The 18,747-nt window shown below is 37.5% G+C and overlaps 1 protein-coding gene across 2 annotated transcripts in view; it reads right to left on the reverse strand.

The window, feature by feature from the left end:
* Positions 1–449: 449 nt before the first annotated feature.
* The window catches only part of LOC121337695 (sodium bicarbonate cotransporter 3-like), a 46,626-nt gene continuing 28,328 nt past the window's right edge, over positions 450–18,747 (reverse strand). For both annotated transcript variants that reach the window (XM_041407957.1, XM_041407958.1), the window contains exons 2-3: positions 12,282–12,363; positions 450–1,081 (exon numbers count right to left, since the gene is read on the reverse strand). In XM_041407957.1, coding sequence (XP_041263891.1) covers positions 900–1,081; positions 12,282–12,363 — 264 coding nt within the window. In that variant the 3' untranslated portion in view covers positions 450–899. The remainder of the gene's footprint in view (positions 1,082–12,281; positions 12,364–18,747) is intronic.

The raw sequence follows: 18,747 nt of genomic DNA on the forward strand, positions 1-18,747 counted from the left end.
GAACAGAGAAGTGAATTTCTGTCAACTTAGCATCACTTGTTTCTCCAACAACTGTACAGCAAGACTCTACAAACATCATGTCCATTATAATAATGTGTATTTGGGAGGGGAAGCCTTGAAGATGGTTGAAACCAAGAACCATAGGAAAATAGTAAAAGGAGATTTGTCAGAGCACTTCCATTTGAAAAATCCTGTGTTTCAGGTACTGGCCCCATGCAGAACATGCTGCCAGTCATTGAAAGGTAATAGTGAACAACATTCAGTGCCCACACTGAAATTCAAACATTGCACCATAATCTGCTCTTTCACGGCAGTTTAGGAACCAAAGTGGGCTTAGGGTCTTGAATTAAAACTGCTAAGCGTACTGCCAAATAATTTCATTTCAGAGAATGATATGACAAAATTGTCCTCTCTTGAGGATAATAGATGGGGGAGGGTGGGGGCGGGCACTTCGTGATCCAAACCAAAAACTTATGAGGCACTGCAATTCCTTTACTAACAGACAGCAAGAAGGCTGAAGTAAATATTTAAATAAAATAAGATCACTGATCAAATTACCATGGCAAATGCTGCTTTTCACAGCTACATGCTTAGTTTCAAAAATCACAGGAAGAAGCATACACGACTACACAATCTGAAAAAAGGTGTCTAATTTAAATAACACAGATTTTCATGCTACAGGAGAGCATTACAAAGCTCTAGTCTAACCTATTCAGTGCAGGCTGCTGAACATTCATGCAGACAGCTGGACCAAGTCCAACAGCATCTGACTTAGATAAAACACATCCACAAAATCCTTGTCTGATTGTACACAAAAAGACATTAATTACAGCGAGAGTAAAATAAATAGCACAAAACAAACAACATTTAAGCACAGAGTAGCTACTACAAGTTTATCTTCAGGAGACATGAAGAACACACACAACAAACTTCTTACCATATGACGGAGATTCTCGGCCATCCTCTCTATCAGTTTCTTTTTCTCTTTTTCTTCTGTGGTGCCTGTGCCCACGATGTCTATGCCGTCGACGGCCTGGCTTGCCAAGTGGGACGTGAACTCCGATATACACAGCTCTGTGGCCTTTTCAAGAAAGTTTAAAAGGACAGAAGAAAACAAAAAATTACCTACTGCCCAAATTTAGTATCTACAGACAAGGGGTTTAAGAACTAGCAATCCAAAAGCACATGACAAAAATTACCTTTAGAGAACTAACATGACCATTTCCTTTCTGTCCTTCCAGGATGCCAAGGAACTAGTGCTAGACTCATTTCTCTGATAAATTAGGTCATACTCTTATTCAGTTTAAGAATTCAGTTGTGAAATAAATAATACAGAAGTACAAGGTTGACCTGCAACACTGAAAGAAGCTACTTTATAAAAAATGACATTTTAGTCCTCTTTTTTTTGCAGGGATTCACATCAGGACAATTGTAAGAATGGCAAAATCATCTCCTGGCTCAGCTTATTAACTTCATCAAGAAATTACCCTTTGTTTAGAGTCTGCAAGTAGTTCTCTATCCTTGAAAGAGCTGCCAGTATGTCCTCAAATAGCACGTACCACCTCAAGATGAAACTGATGTTCAATTACACCATTAACTTAGTATCAGGAACATAAAAAGAACTTCTATTTTGAAAGGTATGTCAACACTTCAAATAACTTCCAGACATGTTGGGGTGGGTTTTTTCCTATTAAAACATTTTCTAGAATGTTTTAATAAATTTAGAAGCACATCATCAAATTAATGCATACTGCTCTTTAAGACATGTACTTTCAACATCTTGCTTTTCCTTTGACCTTTGACATCAAGACAATGCCAGCATCAACATCTTAGCAAAATATATCAATCATCTGACTGTTATGAACATATTACTACCATGTCTCCTGTAATGCAGACAGCATATACAATAGGCTTTTCATTGCTATTTAAACAATCTCAGGAAGAGACAAATTAACTACAACACTAAATATTCTGTTACACGGTGTTGAAGAGTTATTACAGAAGACCAACATTAACCAAAGGAAAAGGAAGTGGTCTTCCAGCTCTTAGACAGATGCAAATTCAGCAAATTTACATTATGCAGGCAAGCCTTAGAAATTGTGACTACACATACATGCACACACACACATATATATGTATATATGTGTGTGTGTGTGTGTGTGCGCGCGCGCGCATGTGTGCGTCTAGCACACATAAATATGTTCAAGATTCCTGGTGATTACAGAGCTTTAAAGAAAGAAAAAGTGGCAAGACATCAAGCTTAATTCCCAAAAAAACAATGCCTAAGCCCAAAAAGAAACTGCTTTATAGAAGTTTTGTGTATTTTCACAGTGCTACATGACTAAAAATACAAGCAAAAACCATTATTCACACAAGTTAAGTTCAACATTTAATTAATTTGGTCAAAGATTCCTTTTCACATAACAGGATCCAATTCTTGACACACTTCCAACACTAGTTAATTACAGTTGACTGACTGGCACTACGACCAAATCTGAAATTAAGCATATTAAAAGCTATTTGTTTCCATGTAAGAGTGGAAAAGAGATTAATTTCTTGAAGCACTCATCAGTCCTATTTATAGAAAGAGACTTGTCTTTTGTGAGTTTCTTCCAAAAATACCCAGCCCCTGCCTGGCAGCCTGACCTCTGCCCTCCGTGACTGCTATGCACAGTTCAATTCCCAGAGAAATTAATGCCAATGTGACACCTATAAATCACTGCACTTGGTTTATATATGTAATATGATCAGGGGGCATCATTAACAATGGTCATGTTGCTGATGCATCTTATGCATAGGGAAAGCAAAAGTATGAGGTTCAAAAATAACTGCATTACTCACCACATTCCACTCAAAGCTGAAACTGAGTGAGCCACCACTCACTGCCAGTGCTCTTACTATGCCTGTTAGGGTTTCTGTTTTATTTTATATATTCAATTAGCAAGTATCAAACTACAGTTTATATATACACTCCAACAGTTCTATTTGTTGCCGAAGTGCTGGATTTTTTTGCAGGAACTATTTCTTCCTAAGAGAAACTCTAGCACAGTTCTAGTAATAGAGCATTTTATATAATTGCTTGCTTTAATATTGTTAATATGACAGTTTTAAGCATGTGTTTTGATCACTACACTAATGAAAAAAAAAACCCACTCCAAAAAAACCCACCTTGAAGGAGTCTGAATCTGTTCAGGATTTTACTCCCTGAGAAATAAGGACTTAGATATTTTGGTCTTTCACTGTTCCCACAAATAAGAGACAAAAATACCTCACAGATTTTCCAAGGATCTCCATCTTAAACAATACACATTGCTATTGCAAAAACTGGCATTTGTAATGGTGTGACCATTTCCATAATCAAAGACCATGCTGCTGCATGGAGGAGAGATGGAAATGATGAGTCTATCTCCTTTTACCTAATTGCACTGAGACAGAACTTTTTTTTTTTCCCCAGTAGAAAAGTTTGGAGGAGAGCAGATATGCTACGAAGACACAGCTAAAAGCTATGGAAAACTGAGCTGAAATAAGCAACAAACAGAAGGTGTTTTTAAACAAGCTGTGTCCACAGCAAATGGCTTTTACTATAACAGAGACCACAGAATCATGTCCAGGTGCCTCATAGCTGCCTCAAGCACACCAAGTAGGCACTCCCAACTTCATAACCCAGATGGTCAGTCCACAACCTACATTTTATATTGTTCCACTCCAAAAGGAAGATTAGAAGGAAGCACCTTCCTGCCACCCAAACGATCATTCCACAGAGACAGGGAGCAGTCTAGCCATGGGTTATATCCTGCCCTTCAGCCCACACTGCCCAGAAGTGAATGCTGTGAGACCATTTCCTCACACAGACATGGTCTTGCAGGCAAATGTAAACCAAGAACACCTTCCCCAAAGCACTTCTGTATATGCAAAGTGTTCAGACATGTGCAATGGTATTTTGGGACTAATATGAAATGTCCATGAGCAAATGATTTTCAGCATTTATAAAGTAACATGGATCACAATCCAATGTAATTCCATCAGAATAACTTTAAGAAAAAACCTGATGTTGACAAAAAGCCTCTGAAATATTTTTCAGAGCAAGCAGTGAGGGTGGCAGTACAATAGACTAATCAAGAAAAATTTACCTACAACAAACTGAAGTTTATGAGTGCACCTCACTGTTCCTTAGGAGAAGGGACCTTCATTCTGGTATCACAGCCATAAATAAAGACATTTCAACTACTGTCCAGAAAATCTCAAACTACTGCTCTTGAGTATACTGTCACGATTACCCAAAAACAGGTTACAGACATATTCAACTTCAAATGTGGTACAAAACTACATAATAAAAATTGGACAAGCTTAACTTTGATTCTAACTCAACAAAGCGAAGCATTGAGAAGCCTTCTAAAAATAAGATAGCTGCACTGAGTAGGTCTGCGTCTCCTTGAGTTTCATTATTCAGATAGGAGTAATAATGTTTGCAGACAGACAGAAAAAGATTTACTTATAATTTACAAGGGAAAGGAAAATGAAACAAAACCATAGCCATTTTTAAATTCATTCCCTGTGAATTGGGTGAAACAAGTTATTTTTCAGATTTTGTATTTTTCAGAAAATTTAGTTTGGCCAAAAAACCGAACCTAAACAAAATAAAAAACAGACCATCAAGAAAGGCAATTAATATAAAATTAATATATCATCAGTGAAAGCAATGGAAAGAAATTTAACTCCAAAAAAGCTGGGATTCAAGTTTCTAGCATGGGGTGTTATTTTTACGAGGGACACAACCTTTACTTGAATATTGTGTTTATAAGTTCAAAAGGTACATCATGTGACCTTCAAAGCTTCATTCACGTAAATGTCTGTAGCACAGTACCACTTTCAAACAAAGCTTCTTACAGAATTACTATAAACCAATAATCAATAGAATTAGTAGACTGCCCAATACTAAATTTAGTAATACAAAGCTCAAGAGATGATTGCTCATTTTAATCCAACATGACTTTATCCAAGCTTAGCTGTTCAAATCCACTGAGAGTATTTACTACTTAAGGCCTTTATCAATATGAAACAAACTTAAGTGTTAGGATCTTGAAACGTGTCTCCATCACATGGTTGATCTTCAATCACATGGTTGGTCTCACTCCAAAAGTCAGTTTGTGTAAAGTCCTATAACATTTACAGAAAAGAAAACGCTCTACATTTCCTGATTTCTCCCAAGCTCCTATGAAAAGGGTAATAGAAGATTTCTGAAGTCTGAGAGAGATCAACAAAAATGCCCTGATATCACTAGGCATTCTCTTTTCACACAGAACCATCTTTTTTCTTTGGGTAAATGCCTTTAAAGCTTTATAGAAAGAAGGGCATTGTTCTCCATCTTAACAAGGAAAGGCAAAGGAAATCAAGTTTGTGTCTATGTGGATTCTCAAACCCTCTAACTTAGAAATTTGAACTAAGAGTGATCATATAGTAATGACACATGTAAGGACCATATGGAGGTGAGCTACCTGGTCCAACCTTGCTCAAAGTACAGCCAACTATAAAGCTGAAGCTATGGTTTTCATCAGTTTAGTTAGGATGATAGCCATCCTTCTACTAATTGTAAGGATATATATTCTACAGCCTAGCTAGGCAACCTATACCAACCTATAGCAACACACTACCTGGAAAAAAAAAATCCTAATATCCAACTATCACTTCCAATATAGCATCTTATGTGTGATCCCCCTCACCCTTCCACAACGTACCACTGTGACCTCCATCTTCCCAATAAGCTCTCTGAAAACTAAAACTTTGTGACAAGAATTACTGTTTTTTCTGAAAATCTTCAAATAATGACCTGAAGTTGGATAATTTATTTTATACAGAAGCCTTTTTTAATCAAATAATGTCATAATCTATCTCATTCTAGCATGGAGCATTCCAGTATGGAAAAACTGGTGTATCTGCAAGAGAGATCCTAATCCATTCGTTAAGATCACAAAAGGAGGAAGAAATCCAGCTCTTTGATGTCTGAACTCACATCACCAAATGCATTACCCTAGTAGGAAAGATCTGGAACACAGCATCTCATTCCTTGGTATTAATTTCCCTTACATCACAGAGAGTACTTGTATGCACAAAAATAAGCTCAACGCAATCTACGAGCACAACTTCTTGTGACACAACTTCTTTTCTGTCACAAGACTGCTCTGAAGGTGGAAGCACAAAAATGGGAAAAAGGAAAGGGATGGAAGAAATAAGAGTGAGAACAAAAGTGTCTTTTCTTGCCCTTAAAAATTTCAGAGCCCATAGGATTTCTCCAAATATTCTTGGTTCTGGTAAAACTTAAGGAAAAAGAACAATGCCTCTACACACACCGCCCCCCTTGTTTATTTATAACGAAAAATCACTCAAGTCACTAATTCACAGAAAATACTGCTGTTATGCTAATTTTCTAATTAAAAATAATGCCCTATTTCTGAAGGATGCAACTAAATGCACAAATTAGTATTGATAGTGAAGTTCCTGGCACAAGAAAGAAACTAAATATTTCAGAACAAACCGCATTTTTCACTTATTTATAAACTCAAAGTTCATAAACCATTTTTATAAACTTCTCATGCACATTCCTAAGAAAAAGTCAAATTATTTTCTCCAGAATTAATGTATCAAAAAGGAATATAAAATAATTTAATACAATCTTTGTCTCCCACACATCAACTGACTACTAAGAAGTCCCTTAATTACCAAGGATTCTTCTTGTTAAAGGAACTATTTAACAACAGCTATCTCTTGCTCTCAGAATGAAATATTTGAGACAAAATTTTCTAACCTAACCTGTAGAAAGAAGTAAAGAAAATTCTTTCATGGGATAGCTGCATGCCATGACTGGAACCCAAAGGTTCTCCACAGTACAGCATATTTTAGAATCCACTACACAACCTGGGCTGTACTCTGAAATATCCTGCTGCTCCTACCAATTCAGTCTCTCTGAGAATACACTCTTTATACTTGAACTGATAAAATTGAGAAGTACAATCCCAAACCGTAGTTAGCACAGCACAGGTACAGTGTTCAGGAAGAGTGTTTTCTCACTATGTGACCAAGACTGGCATATTATGCTGACAAAAACAGTAAATGCCAGATTTCTCATTATACACGGAAGTTATTTGTTTCTGACTTAAAACCAAATGAGATCGTAGGGGCATTATAGAGAAAAAGGCACTGAATACTTCTGTTAGATCAGCGATATTCAGGAAGGCATTACCAGCAACTACATTAAACATGCAGGTAGAAACAGTAATAGGAAAAGCTTAGTGCTGCGTGGCAGTGCCACACAGGGATTCTGGCACAAACTTCCACCTGTGGCTCACTGCCAGCACTCATCTCCCTTGCCAGGGAAAGGAGCCAGCCCTTGGTACTGATGGGAGGGAGGACAAGCCATCCCTGCACCGCACAGCCAAGCCAGACCAGAGCTGGGCCCCATGCTTTATCCGAGCTGAGGATCCTTGGTGCAGCCTGTCTCTGCAGCAGAGCAGAGACACACATACAGGGTAATTTCAAAGAGTTGTTTCTGTTGTAGGAGAGAAAACCTAGAAATAAGCAATTCAAGTGGAAGTCTCATTAGCATTCAAGACTAGCCCTTTGTCCACTAAACACAACATAAAACCACAGAATGGTTTGGGTTGCAATGGATCTTAAAGATCATCAGTTCCCATCCCCCTGGTAAAGACAAAAGGCTTCCACATTCTAACACTGTTCTTGTTAAGTATTTCATAAGAAACTTCTGAAATGAAAATTTTCTGACTTCACCAACAGGTCACAAATACATTGTCATAACATAAATTTGATCACACCCCTCTTTTGTACAAGTGCTTAAATGGACTGGTTTGCCAAATGCATCTACAGAAGCAATCTTGCTTCACAGAAGGGTTACTCATTCCTGAGAAAAACTCAAACGCTCTTCTTTTTTATTTATTTTGTAAATAAAAAACAAGGTAAATTTAAAAGCTTAAACTGCTATGAAACACTAACTTTCAGTGAACTGCAAATAGAGGAATCATCCATTCAGAAATTGTTCTAATATCCAACAAGGCACAAGTTTAGTCCATTTTTGGAACAATTGATTTTTAAGGCATTAAAAAAAAGGTAAAGGTTATGAAAAGTCATCAAGAAGTAATAGGTTGCAGAATCAAGCAGTCTCTTCTGCCTCATCTCAAAACATTTTATATTTGAGTGATCTGGGACTGTCGAGTTTACTGCAAGTTTTAAGTTTTGGTTCGTGCTGTTTGATAGATTTTCAGTTTTGTGATCATATTATTTAAATAATAATTTTATATGTGTTTCAGATTATAAAACTATTACAGTTTACCGTTAGCTGCCTTTTTATAAAATTTCTCATGCATCCGAGCAAAAACATTACATATTGTTCTCTTAAATAAAAGAACTTAGGGAAAAAATCATTAGGACCCAGTTTATGTCAAACACTTTTAAAAAGCTTAAAATTGTGAAACACTTGTACAGCAAGTCTTCTACTTAGATACCCAATATTCACCTAAGGGGAGAAAAAATACAGGATTATTTGATTACTTGTCCTTGTCAACTAAGATTAAGTGAAAACTACAGTTCTTTTCTTAAAAATTAAGGCTCATCACTGTATAAGAGATAATAGGGTCACTTAAAATGTAAACATTACTTACACCTGCCACAGGATAATGTGAGAGTAGATAGCTATTAAACCATCTAAACTCCTGAAAGCTGGTGCTTGGATTTATGCTACAGAAAACCAGTCTACCAAGACACACATTCCCGACCTCAGGACTGTTTCTGGAATGAAACCTCTGTTATGTGTAAACTGCTTATCTTTGCTATGCCTGCTAAGAGTAACAGAATGTATCCCTTTTCCCTTACACTGTATCTAGCAAATGTATCCTCAAATCAAGGTTGAAAAAAAGTAGCTACACATTTTAAAAGATGCATCCTTGTAGTATCAAGCCCGACCACATTAAGGAAGTTTTCCTTAAACATCATTTAACAGAAAATACCTTTTAGAAGATCACATGAAATATCTCTGCCATTACTATTATTCTTGCCTTAATTCCAGCTCCTGGGTTACTTTGTTATTACTCTCATTCACTGCATCTCAAAGAGCCTGGCATCAAGTTAAGAACAAGGTGCTCTTAAAAAAGGTTATTTTAAGATGTTATTCCCTTTTCTAGCTCTTCTGTAAACTGACATTTGTTAATTCAAAATAAGGCCTTACAGCTTCAGTAAAGTGCAGTACCTTTATTTAGTACATACACAGTCTGCCCACAATTGCAGTTTACCATCTCTAACCATTCCTCTTTTATGGGAAGAGTGTTACGAAACAAGCAGCCTGTGCCTAACCTTTCTAACCTAAACACTGTCACTCCAGACAGGTACCACACTCTGCCAGCCACCATAAATAGAATGCAGAGCTTGAGAAACTCCAAGTCCAAGATCTCTTTTCATTTTAGCATTTGTTTCTCTTTCCATTAACATTTCATCACAAAATTTCCAGAACATACAACACTAAGAAACTGACAACACCAAGACACCTTCCCTTTAGTATTAAGAGCAAAATTGTGCCCTCTGCTGTATCAAACCTATTAATATTAGTTTGTACATGCTTTAAAGAGGTCAAGTATCACCTGTCCATGTGGGCTCTAGAAAGTGTGGTGCTTCACACCAGAGCTGAACTCAATGCACTGCTTGATGACTCTCCGTGAAATTACATCGATGCATACTTCTGTGAAGGTTCAAAATTCTTAGTACTCCTTTTCAAGTCACCAGAAACACATATTGAACAACCAGACTGAAATAGTTTAAAGTCTTAAAACATGTCCATGCCCAATGCTTTAGTACAGGGCTTCCCAAGCCTACAAGAAAATATTCATATAAAAATAAATATGAATAAATAGAAATAAAAAATAATGCTAGTTGGAATCGTTTTACTAATTGCAGCCAACAATCCCATTTCTGTCCTTGTAGGATTTTGATATCAGAATTAAAAACAAAACCTAAAAATTCCACATACCTACTTTCATCATAATAGCTTATAAATAATGAACTCTTTAAACAAGGCTGTAAGTTCCCATAAATTTAACCTGTAGAACACCATGAGTTTGAAGAACCTCTGAGAAGGTAAATATATGAGCTAAACAATCACACTTACATACCTTTTTCTTTTTCATAAAGGAAAGAAAAAACATTTTGTTCTTACTTTGGAACAGTTTTCACTATGATAAAAGTCAAATTATATGGTGCCCCTCCCTTGCTCCATTCCACCAATGAAAATTTAATTCTTACAAACATACAAGATACTAAAAAATATACGTGAACACAAAGAATAATTCCTATTTATGTGAGAAAATGTGTACCTATATACAGCTTCACATATGTGATAATACTACTGGAAAACTTCTTCTTTTTTTTTTTGCCAGATACTTACTATTTTTTTCTTAAAACTCTGTATAGCCAATCCCCTCTTGCACTGAGATACAAAAACTGAGCCACTCCAAAATGAGTGAGGAAGATAAGGTGCATGGCTAAGAGCAAGGTGAGGACAGTGAGATCTCAACTCCTGCTTTCAAAAGCACTTACACTGACTTAATTGTTCATTGGAGAGCAGTCTACATTTCACCTTAATTTACTCTTTGGCTGTAGGTAAGACAGGGGTATTTTCCACAGCAGTCATCCAAGTGCTTAAATTGCCTCAAGCAGCCTGAGCCCCCTGACCTCCCACCCAGTATCCTGATTAACTGCAGTGCTGTACGAGCTGAAGCACTCTACAAGAATGTGCTCTGAAAGAGACTGGGGAAGCGATCTGGCTGCACATTCCCATGTCATTCTTTGTGGTCGAGGTATTACAGCTGCTAAGGCTGCTGCCTCCAACACTACTCCAGCTGGATGCCTGCTTCCCCTTAACCCCTGCCTCCCTGCAAAACATACACACACTTGGTCTGGGTCATCTCCTGAGAAATGCAAGAGAAAGAAATTGAGGAGGAGACAGTTAAAACTTCCACTGAAGATGCAACTGCAGAAACAGCCAATGCAGTGGTTTCCCTACAGCAGAACCCCATCTAAACCAGCACTGTCACAGCCTCCACTGCTGCTTCTCTCAGCCCTACATCCACACTTCCTTCCTCTGCTCAGCTCTGGCACACATCCATCTGTGTGGCACTTTGGGTGCTTAACAGCTGAGATCTTGACCATCTTCCTTTGTTAGACTGTTAAATTTTCCAATGGCTTAACAGACCTAGCTGGGCTTCTGGTTTGGTCAGGCCAACAGAAGTGTTAGCACAAGACAGAAAACAGTAACACAATGAAGGGAACAGATGAAGAGTATGATTGCAACAGCAGCAAACAATTTCAATCACTTTAAACTGTCTCCTGTTATACCACAGTATGAGAAAAACGTCACAGAAACCTAAATCAACTTTTCTTAGCCAGAAACTGCTGCCATTATGGACTTCCTGTGTGCTGAAGCAGTAAGAGTCAGTACAATTCAGTGAATCTACTGCTTTCTAGCATTCTGCAAATGTTAATTAAGCTTCAGAGTATTCCATGTGAAAGGCAAATAATGAAGACTTTAACACTGGATCTCTCTAGTCTTTTCCTTGTTCATTAAGTAGCATCCATGAATCCTCATCCCAAACTCATTTGTTTTCAAGTAAGAAAAAAAGTCATGTCTTAGATGAAATATCTAATTTTACATTCTGCTACATGAAACTAAATCATTGCTATTTTTATTGCTAAATGTGGGCTCCCGAGTCAAATAATGAAGACTACCATAATGCTTTACTGAGAGCACATTGTGGAACATACAGCTTACTGTGGAACCAGAAGGACAGCTACACGTCTGTTCAGACTCTCAGTATCTGAAGTGCATGACCACAATCACAAGGACACTTAACTTTCAGAAAAGAAAACAAACATCTCCCTCATGACCCCTGTTTCCTGACTTTTAATTCTGCAGAACGTGACATCATTCATGCTGGAAAATTACTTACCAACAGGAATAATTTTTTTCAAACCTAAGTCTAAGAAGGAAGCTTTCCTCAGAAAGCTTCAGTAATTTTTTTTTTTTTGAGGTGACAGATTAGAGCAGTGGATATTTACCAGCATGAACAGAGAAAAAACAGGACAGGTCATCTCTGCCTTTCACCACTTTTACTCCCAGAATTCCATGATAGCCATAAAATTTTGATTCCTTTTAGCAGGGAAAATTCATCTTTTATCCTTACACAAAAAATGTATGTTATGCAAACACAAAACCACCACAAACTTACTCTCTAGTTCTTCTTTCTCAAAATTTGTATTGATAGTAGAGCTGATTTTGCCCATATCCACAACAGCTTCTTCATCATGACCCTGAAGAAACAAGACACAAGTTTGAGTTACAACTAAATAGAACTACTTTTTTCCTAAATACGTTATCAGACAGTATGTCATTACTGAAAACCTACCCTTCCAGTTTTTCAAGAAAACATTACCCTGCACTGAAGGAAAAGAGAGTAAATCAACAGACAGGCTAAATACCATAAAATTTCCTTCTGAAGTGCTCTGGGATTTCATTACAATCAGGACACACATTTCAAAAGTGCACTATTCTTTTAGCATTTTATTCAACAGCAATCAATCTACTTCAATGAAATAACTGGTAAATTTATAAAAAGATACAGAAGTTAATACTGAGAGATCTCAAGCTCTTCTCTTTAAGGGGCAATTCCTGTGTGAGATTTTCCAGCACAAATAAGAAGCTTTTTTGAACAAAGGGGAAGCAAAAAGGTTAGGTTATCCAACATGAGGTCTTTCCTAGACCAACAGCTCTGGAAATATCAAAAGAACTGCTTCATTCAGGATTCAACAGCCAGCTTGTTAACCTAATTCACTTCTTTTTTTTCCCCTACAAAGTTAAAAAGCAGCAGTTTCCAGCAGACCTTTTGGGGTTCCATTACTACTGAAACCACACCACTCATAACATGCAATATGTGAAACAGATATAGGCTTATCTCTGAACATGTCCTCTAATCACAGTTAGCACATCACTAAAGCAGACCTGAACCGCAAAACTGCCTTTTGCTCAGTCTTGACCAAAATGAAGTAACTGAGTAGTAGAAATCTCAAGCCCATCTCAGACTTGACATCAGAACAACATTAGAGTTGCCTTTCTCCACATGTCTGCATTCCTTAGAATAAAGTCCACTTTTCACAGCTCACAAATTACCTCCTCACAGAGCTGGTTCTCCAAAAGAACAACCGCCTAAGAGCAGTTTTACATCCAAATACAAGGACATGGCTACCTGCTAAAGATTACTGGCCCTGATCTTTCTGCTCCCTTGCGAACACACTTTCTTCCTTAAGTCAGGCCTAACCATCAAGAAATCAGATAAAAAGCGCTTAAGAAACGGTGTGGTTTCTTTGTTGTTTGTTTGGGGGGTTTCTTTAGCTTTTTTATAACAACTCGATTAGTTTTCCACTGGATCAGCTCAGCAAAGTGACTTCTCTTGTGGCCATATGACAGCCAGATCCACCACAAGTTTATCTGTTTGATCACTGCTTCTAGCAGCAGTTACATTGATCTGATGCATTTACATCAATCCACAGAGGATCTGTGATAATGGGTTCATGAGGGAAAAACAGAGGTCTAAATCAGGAGTCTTACAGGAACTGGGAACCCTAACAGTGTTGACATTCAACTAAACTTTGGTCTTAGAATTATGCAATTGCTTTATATATAGATCAAGCTTGTCACTTCACAGGAAAAGTGGCAAGGATGAAAAACAACATACCTGTGTGTAACAGGTACAAGCTAAAACACACTGTATCAACTCCCACTCACAAAAAAGAATTTTTTGAATATAGAACTCCTTGATCTTAAAAAAATATCTTTATTATAGTATATTGTGTGCATATACACAAAAAAAATTAAGTATTTCACTGCTGAGGAAAGAAGATTAAAGAATATGAAGATGGTGAGCACCACATGCTGGAAAAAATTCTGATGAGGTTCAAAAAAAAGGTTAGATGCAGTTAGACCCCAAAAAACCAAAAGCAGCTGGCACTATGTAAGTAAAAACATAAAAGGAAAGAGTAGCACATGGCAGAATAAACCTCTAAAAACTAAGTACAAGTCCATTCTGCGCTGTGTCCCTGAAAATAGGATTTTCAAGAAAGGAACTACACAGTAACCTAACATTGTCACTACTGCTGCTTGGTAGTGACAGTGGAGTTTTGCAAGCAGGTTAGAAAAATCAAAACTTTGTACACTCCACAGAGCTACAATTTAAAAAATTGAGGCAATGTCTGTTGAGCAAGACCGTGTAAATGTTCCAAGGACCTATTAATAAAAAAGTGGTAGAAATTTTTCAAGTGTCATGGTAATAAGATGGGAGGGGAGTATGGAGGTAAATGGTATATGCCTGTCTCCTACATACCAAAATTGAGTGTACTGTAGTACACTTCTGCTCACAGAAACAGATACACACAGTATGTACGTTACCATAAAACTCCAAGCAGAGATGGAAGCAGATAGAAGAATTACAAATTCTCTGAACTACCTTAGGTGGTTTTTTATATCTGAGTAGAAAAAAAAAATCCCTAGTAATAGGAAAACTGCTATCAAAATCTGTTCCACAATTAGCTTCATGGTTACAGCCACAGACTGCTGAAAAATCCTGCACCTAAACACACCCATCCCCAGCAGTCCTTTTAGGACACTTGAAATCTTGCCAAACACAGTTTTTGAGCAACAAAGGAAGAACGAGTTTTTCTGCAGATGATACAAACAACTGCATACCGGTAGAAAACTGCATACACACTGGGAAGAATATACACAAAAGGAGAAGCTTTCATCTCCCAATAACATTTTGAAACTGGATTTGCTGTGTGCCCTATATCACATTATTAATTTTTATCACCCTTTGCTTCAGTAAAAGAGATTCTCTGCCAAACTCATACATACAGAAGCAATCTTCAAAAACCACATCACGTGCAAGTAACATGTCTTTAAAGATTAGATTACAGGAAGGCATGCGTGCCCTTGCAAACCGTTCCATCACTATCTCAAAGTACTCAACATATGCAAAGACTCTTCCAAGAATAAACCATTAACAACCACAAATATCATACATGGAGGAAGCATATCATTTACAGCCTTTGTTCAGAAAAACACAAAGCATCATTTTAACATATCTGTTTTGTGATGCCAAGAGTAAATCCCAGTATGAGATACTTTTGCCTTAGGTCAGGTAAAAAATCAAAAATATTCAAATACATTATAAAGTAATTCCAAATTACAACCTTTTCCTGGTTAAAAATAAAGTCTGTAGGGCATAGATTTCCAGTAATTATAGAGGATTTATCATGTCAGTTGAAGGCACTGAAGGGAAGGAAAATTTTACAGTTGCCATTTCAGTTCTCTTGTCTACTTTCTGAACTTTTTACATAAACAGCAGTATTGTGGAAAATTTGTCAACTTCGCTGTTTTAGGCAGAGAATGACTGGAGCTTAAAGTAAATATTCCTGGACAGTTTACCATTCACTGCATGTGAAACTTTACATAGAATAATCCCACAGATGCCCAAATACAGCTGATGTAGACAAGCCAAAGTAAAATTCCAGACTAATTTAGAATGTATGTAACTTTCATTTTCAGTCAAAAGACAGAACAATTGAGAAGGGGGGAAAAAAACCAACATAAGCAGCAACCAAGGTGCCCTAGGGAGAGATTAAGCTTTCACCTTTGGTTTGCACTTTTTTTTTTTAACAAGGAGAAGGTAATTTATAAAAACAGAACAAATCCAGTGTACTTCAAAGGAAAAAAATAAAAATTACAAGTCTAGCACACTGCATTTAGATATACTACACTGTATTATGATACACTAAGTAACTTTTTCCTAAGACTTCTGGATACTCATAAACATAATGCAGAAACAACCTCCAGTAAAACCTTCATATTCAGCTGGAGGTGCCTGCATACACTAAAATCTGCCTTTTCAGCCTTCTAACTCTCCTCAGCATGAAAATTAAATCCCTTTTCAACTGCTATAGATCAGACAAGACTTTCAAATACTCAGTGCTCCAGCAGACTCCCAGTAGGATTCCTCTTGCCACCTCTAGTTTTCAAACGTCTTTTTTCAGTCTGTGAGAAAAGAGTAATTCCCCCTTGCAGAAAACCAAGCTCCAGAAATTGTTAACACTACTTATTTACCTTCTCAAACATTTTTGATCATTTAGTTCAGTACACTTTCAGTATCTACCATATTAATGCCACATGTTTTTTAAAACTAGTATTGAAAAAAGAGTCAATCCTAAATTGCATGAATTTTTATGGAAAGCCCTGAGCTTGGAAGAACTGACAGCTTCCAGCAGTATGTGGTAGCCGCACTCTCAAGGACTAGCACGAATATGACGCAGGGAGTATTAAATCCAAAGGCAAGTTTCCACTGTCATCTCTGCAAGCACTTCTCACCATGCAACTCACTTAACCTTGTGCAGTCATACACACGACAGATTTCAGATGGGCATGCTGCCAAAGTGCATTACTGAATAACCACTTCCAAGACACAACTTGCTAGAAGCACATTTTTAAGGTACTTGAAATACAGTTCAATCAAATCATTCTAGTGATAGACAGTGATCATAAACAGCTGATACAGCTAACTGTAAATCTCTGAAATCTATGAGCAATACAGTAACCATGTTAAGAATAATTTGAGCTCAACATTTAAGACCATTACTTAGTTAAGTCAATGTTTATGTACTCCATTTACATTTCCTCAGACCAAAGTTCTTCACCAGCAGAATTAAAGAGTGAGTGGCTTGCAGCACCAGAAGGGACTGTATTAGTGCTCATGGAAGTAAGGAGGGCTTAAGAGAGAAAGAAACAAAAAAACCTCCACCATCACCCTTCCTCCCCCCCAGAAAAATTACATTACAACTTTCAAGCTACAAAGAAGCTTTACTGCAGCATTTATTGAAGTAGATGCAAATAATTTTTTTTTAAAAAGAACAAAAACCCACCAACAAAAACTAACCCCAACTCAGGATGGGGAGGGAGGAGCATACTCATAGCAACTTTTTGTCCTTTATATAGCTGTCCCTGGCCAACAGTTTAACACTTCTTATTTTAAGAGTATTCTAAAACAACACCATCCCAGTGGTCCTGATACTGCTTTGTGACTGTAACTGTATTCCAATCTCTATGGTTTGAAGAGAAAGCAAACAGTTTCCCCCTCCTTCCCACAAAAACCCATGGATACATCTCTACTTTTGTAAGCATGAGAGATCTGGCAGACAGGATTTTGCTCTTTGACTGGAATGTGGCACTAACAAATCATTCCTCTCAAAACAGGAGCAAACCCTGCTTACAGACCCAATTGGCAAACCTTTGTAGCACACTGCTGTAGATTTACCAAGATCAACAGCCTATGAGCACTGTGCACAGTGCATTTTGCCGTTCATGCTCAGTTCTTCCTTCTTTCACCACCAGGGAGTACATAGGAGCAGTTCAGCTGGATCAAAGCATCCATCAACGTGCTGTCTGCAAGAGGACACAACAGGAGAGGCCCTGTGCAAATTGAATCAGTGTCAACAGTGGCTTGACCTTAGGAAGCACAGCCAAAGCTGGACTCTTGTTCTATTATCAGCCCTCCTTTGTGGGATCTATGTTCAGGAGACAGATATGATAGCCATCAAAAAAAGCTCCAGTGATGAAAACAAACAAAAAAATTAATTAATATAAGATTGTTGATATTGCTGTGCTTCAAAAATTAAGGTTTGGCTATAAAAAGGAATTAAAACCTTCATTTTGACCATATATCTCAAAGATAACCAAAGAGGAACTATACAACTTTGCAAATGTATCCAGGTATGTGTGTGTACATCTATAAAACATTTTAAAACTGACCTTTATCAAAAATAGATAAACAAACTCACTTGTTTTGTTACATAGGTACTGAAATACATTGTTCAGGGTAATTTACAACCCGCAGGCTAATTCATTACTCATTGTCACAGCCACATTTCCCAAGTGGTCTGTTTCAGAAGTCTGCATTTCTGTTCTAGGCACACATAATACTCCATGCAGTCAGGAGATAAAACACATTCCCAATTTACAGAATGCATGTACAACCCCCTCTCTATCCATTCAACCTCCCAGAGCTGCAAGTTAATAAGAACTAATACTTCAGGGAGTAAAAAACAGACACCAGTGTTGCTGACCCACAAAATTAGGAGATGAAGTCTACCAGGGACAGCAACCCTGGAAGGGAAAAGAAAAGAAACCAGAAAAACTGCATTTGTTAATGTCATTTCTGGATGCTCTATGCAGAGTTGAATGACAATCACTCTACATCAGGTCTACCTCATGGGCTCCTCCCACTGCTACCCACACACAGCACCAAGCAGCCTTAGTCAGAAGTGAGTAAATAGGAAGGGTTTGTTGACATGGTTTACCTGCAGGAACAACTAACAGCAGCATTTGGTAAGTTCTAAAGATATTGTTTTACTTCTCCTTCAGACTGATGCTGCTTTTAAACCAGAGGTAAGATGAGCCCAGAGTAGGCAGGAGGGCAGGCATCTGTAGTTGCTGCCTCCTTGAAGGACAATCAGGATACAAAAGAAAAATCAAAGTTCTTTTTAAATAACAGTAAGTGAAGGTATTAGGCAGTCTATCAAACTGTTCAACTTTAGTTGAACTGCACAAGTGGTCCTATAGAAGCATTTGAAGTAAATTCTTTGGGTATGGTCTCT

Source organism: Onychostruthus taczanowskii, unplaced genomic scaffold (genome assembly GCF_017590055.1).
Source record: "Onychostruthus taczanowskii isolate IOZ18803 unplaced genomic scaffold, ASM1759005v1 scaffold28, whole genome shotgun sequence".
In the NCBI taxonomy this organism is placed as follows: domain Eukaryota; kingdom Metazoa; phylum Chordata; class Aves; order Passeriformes; family Passeridae; genus Onychostruthus; species Onychostruthus taczanowskii.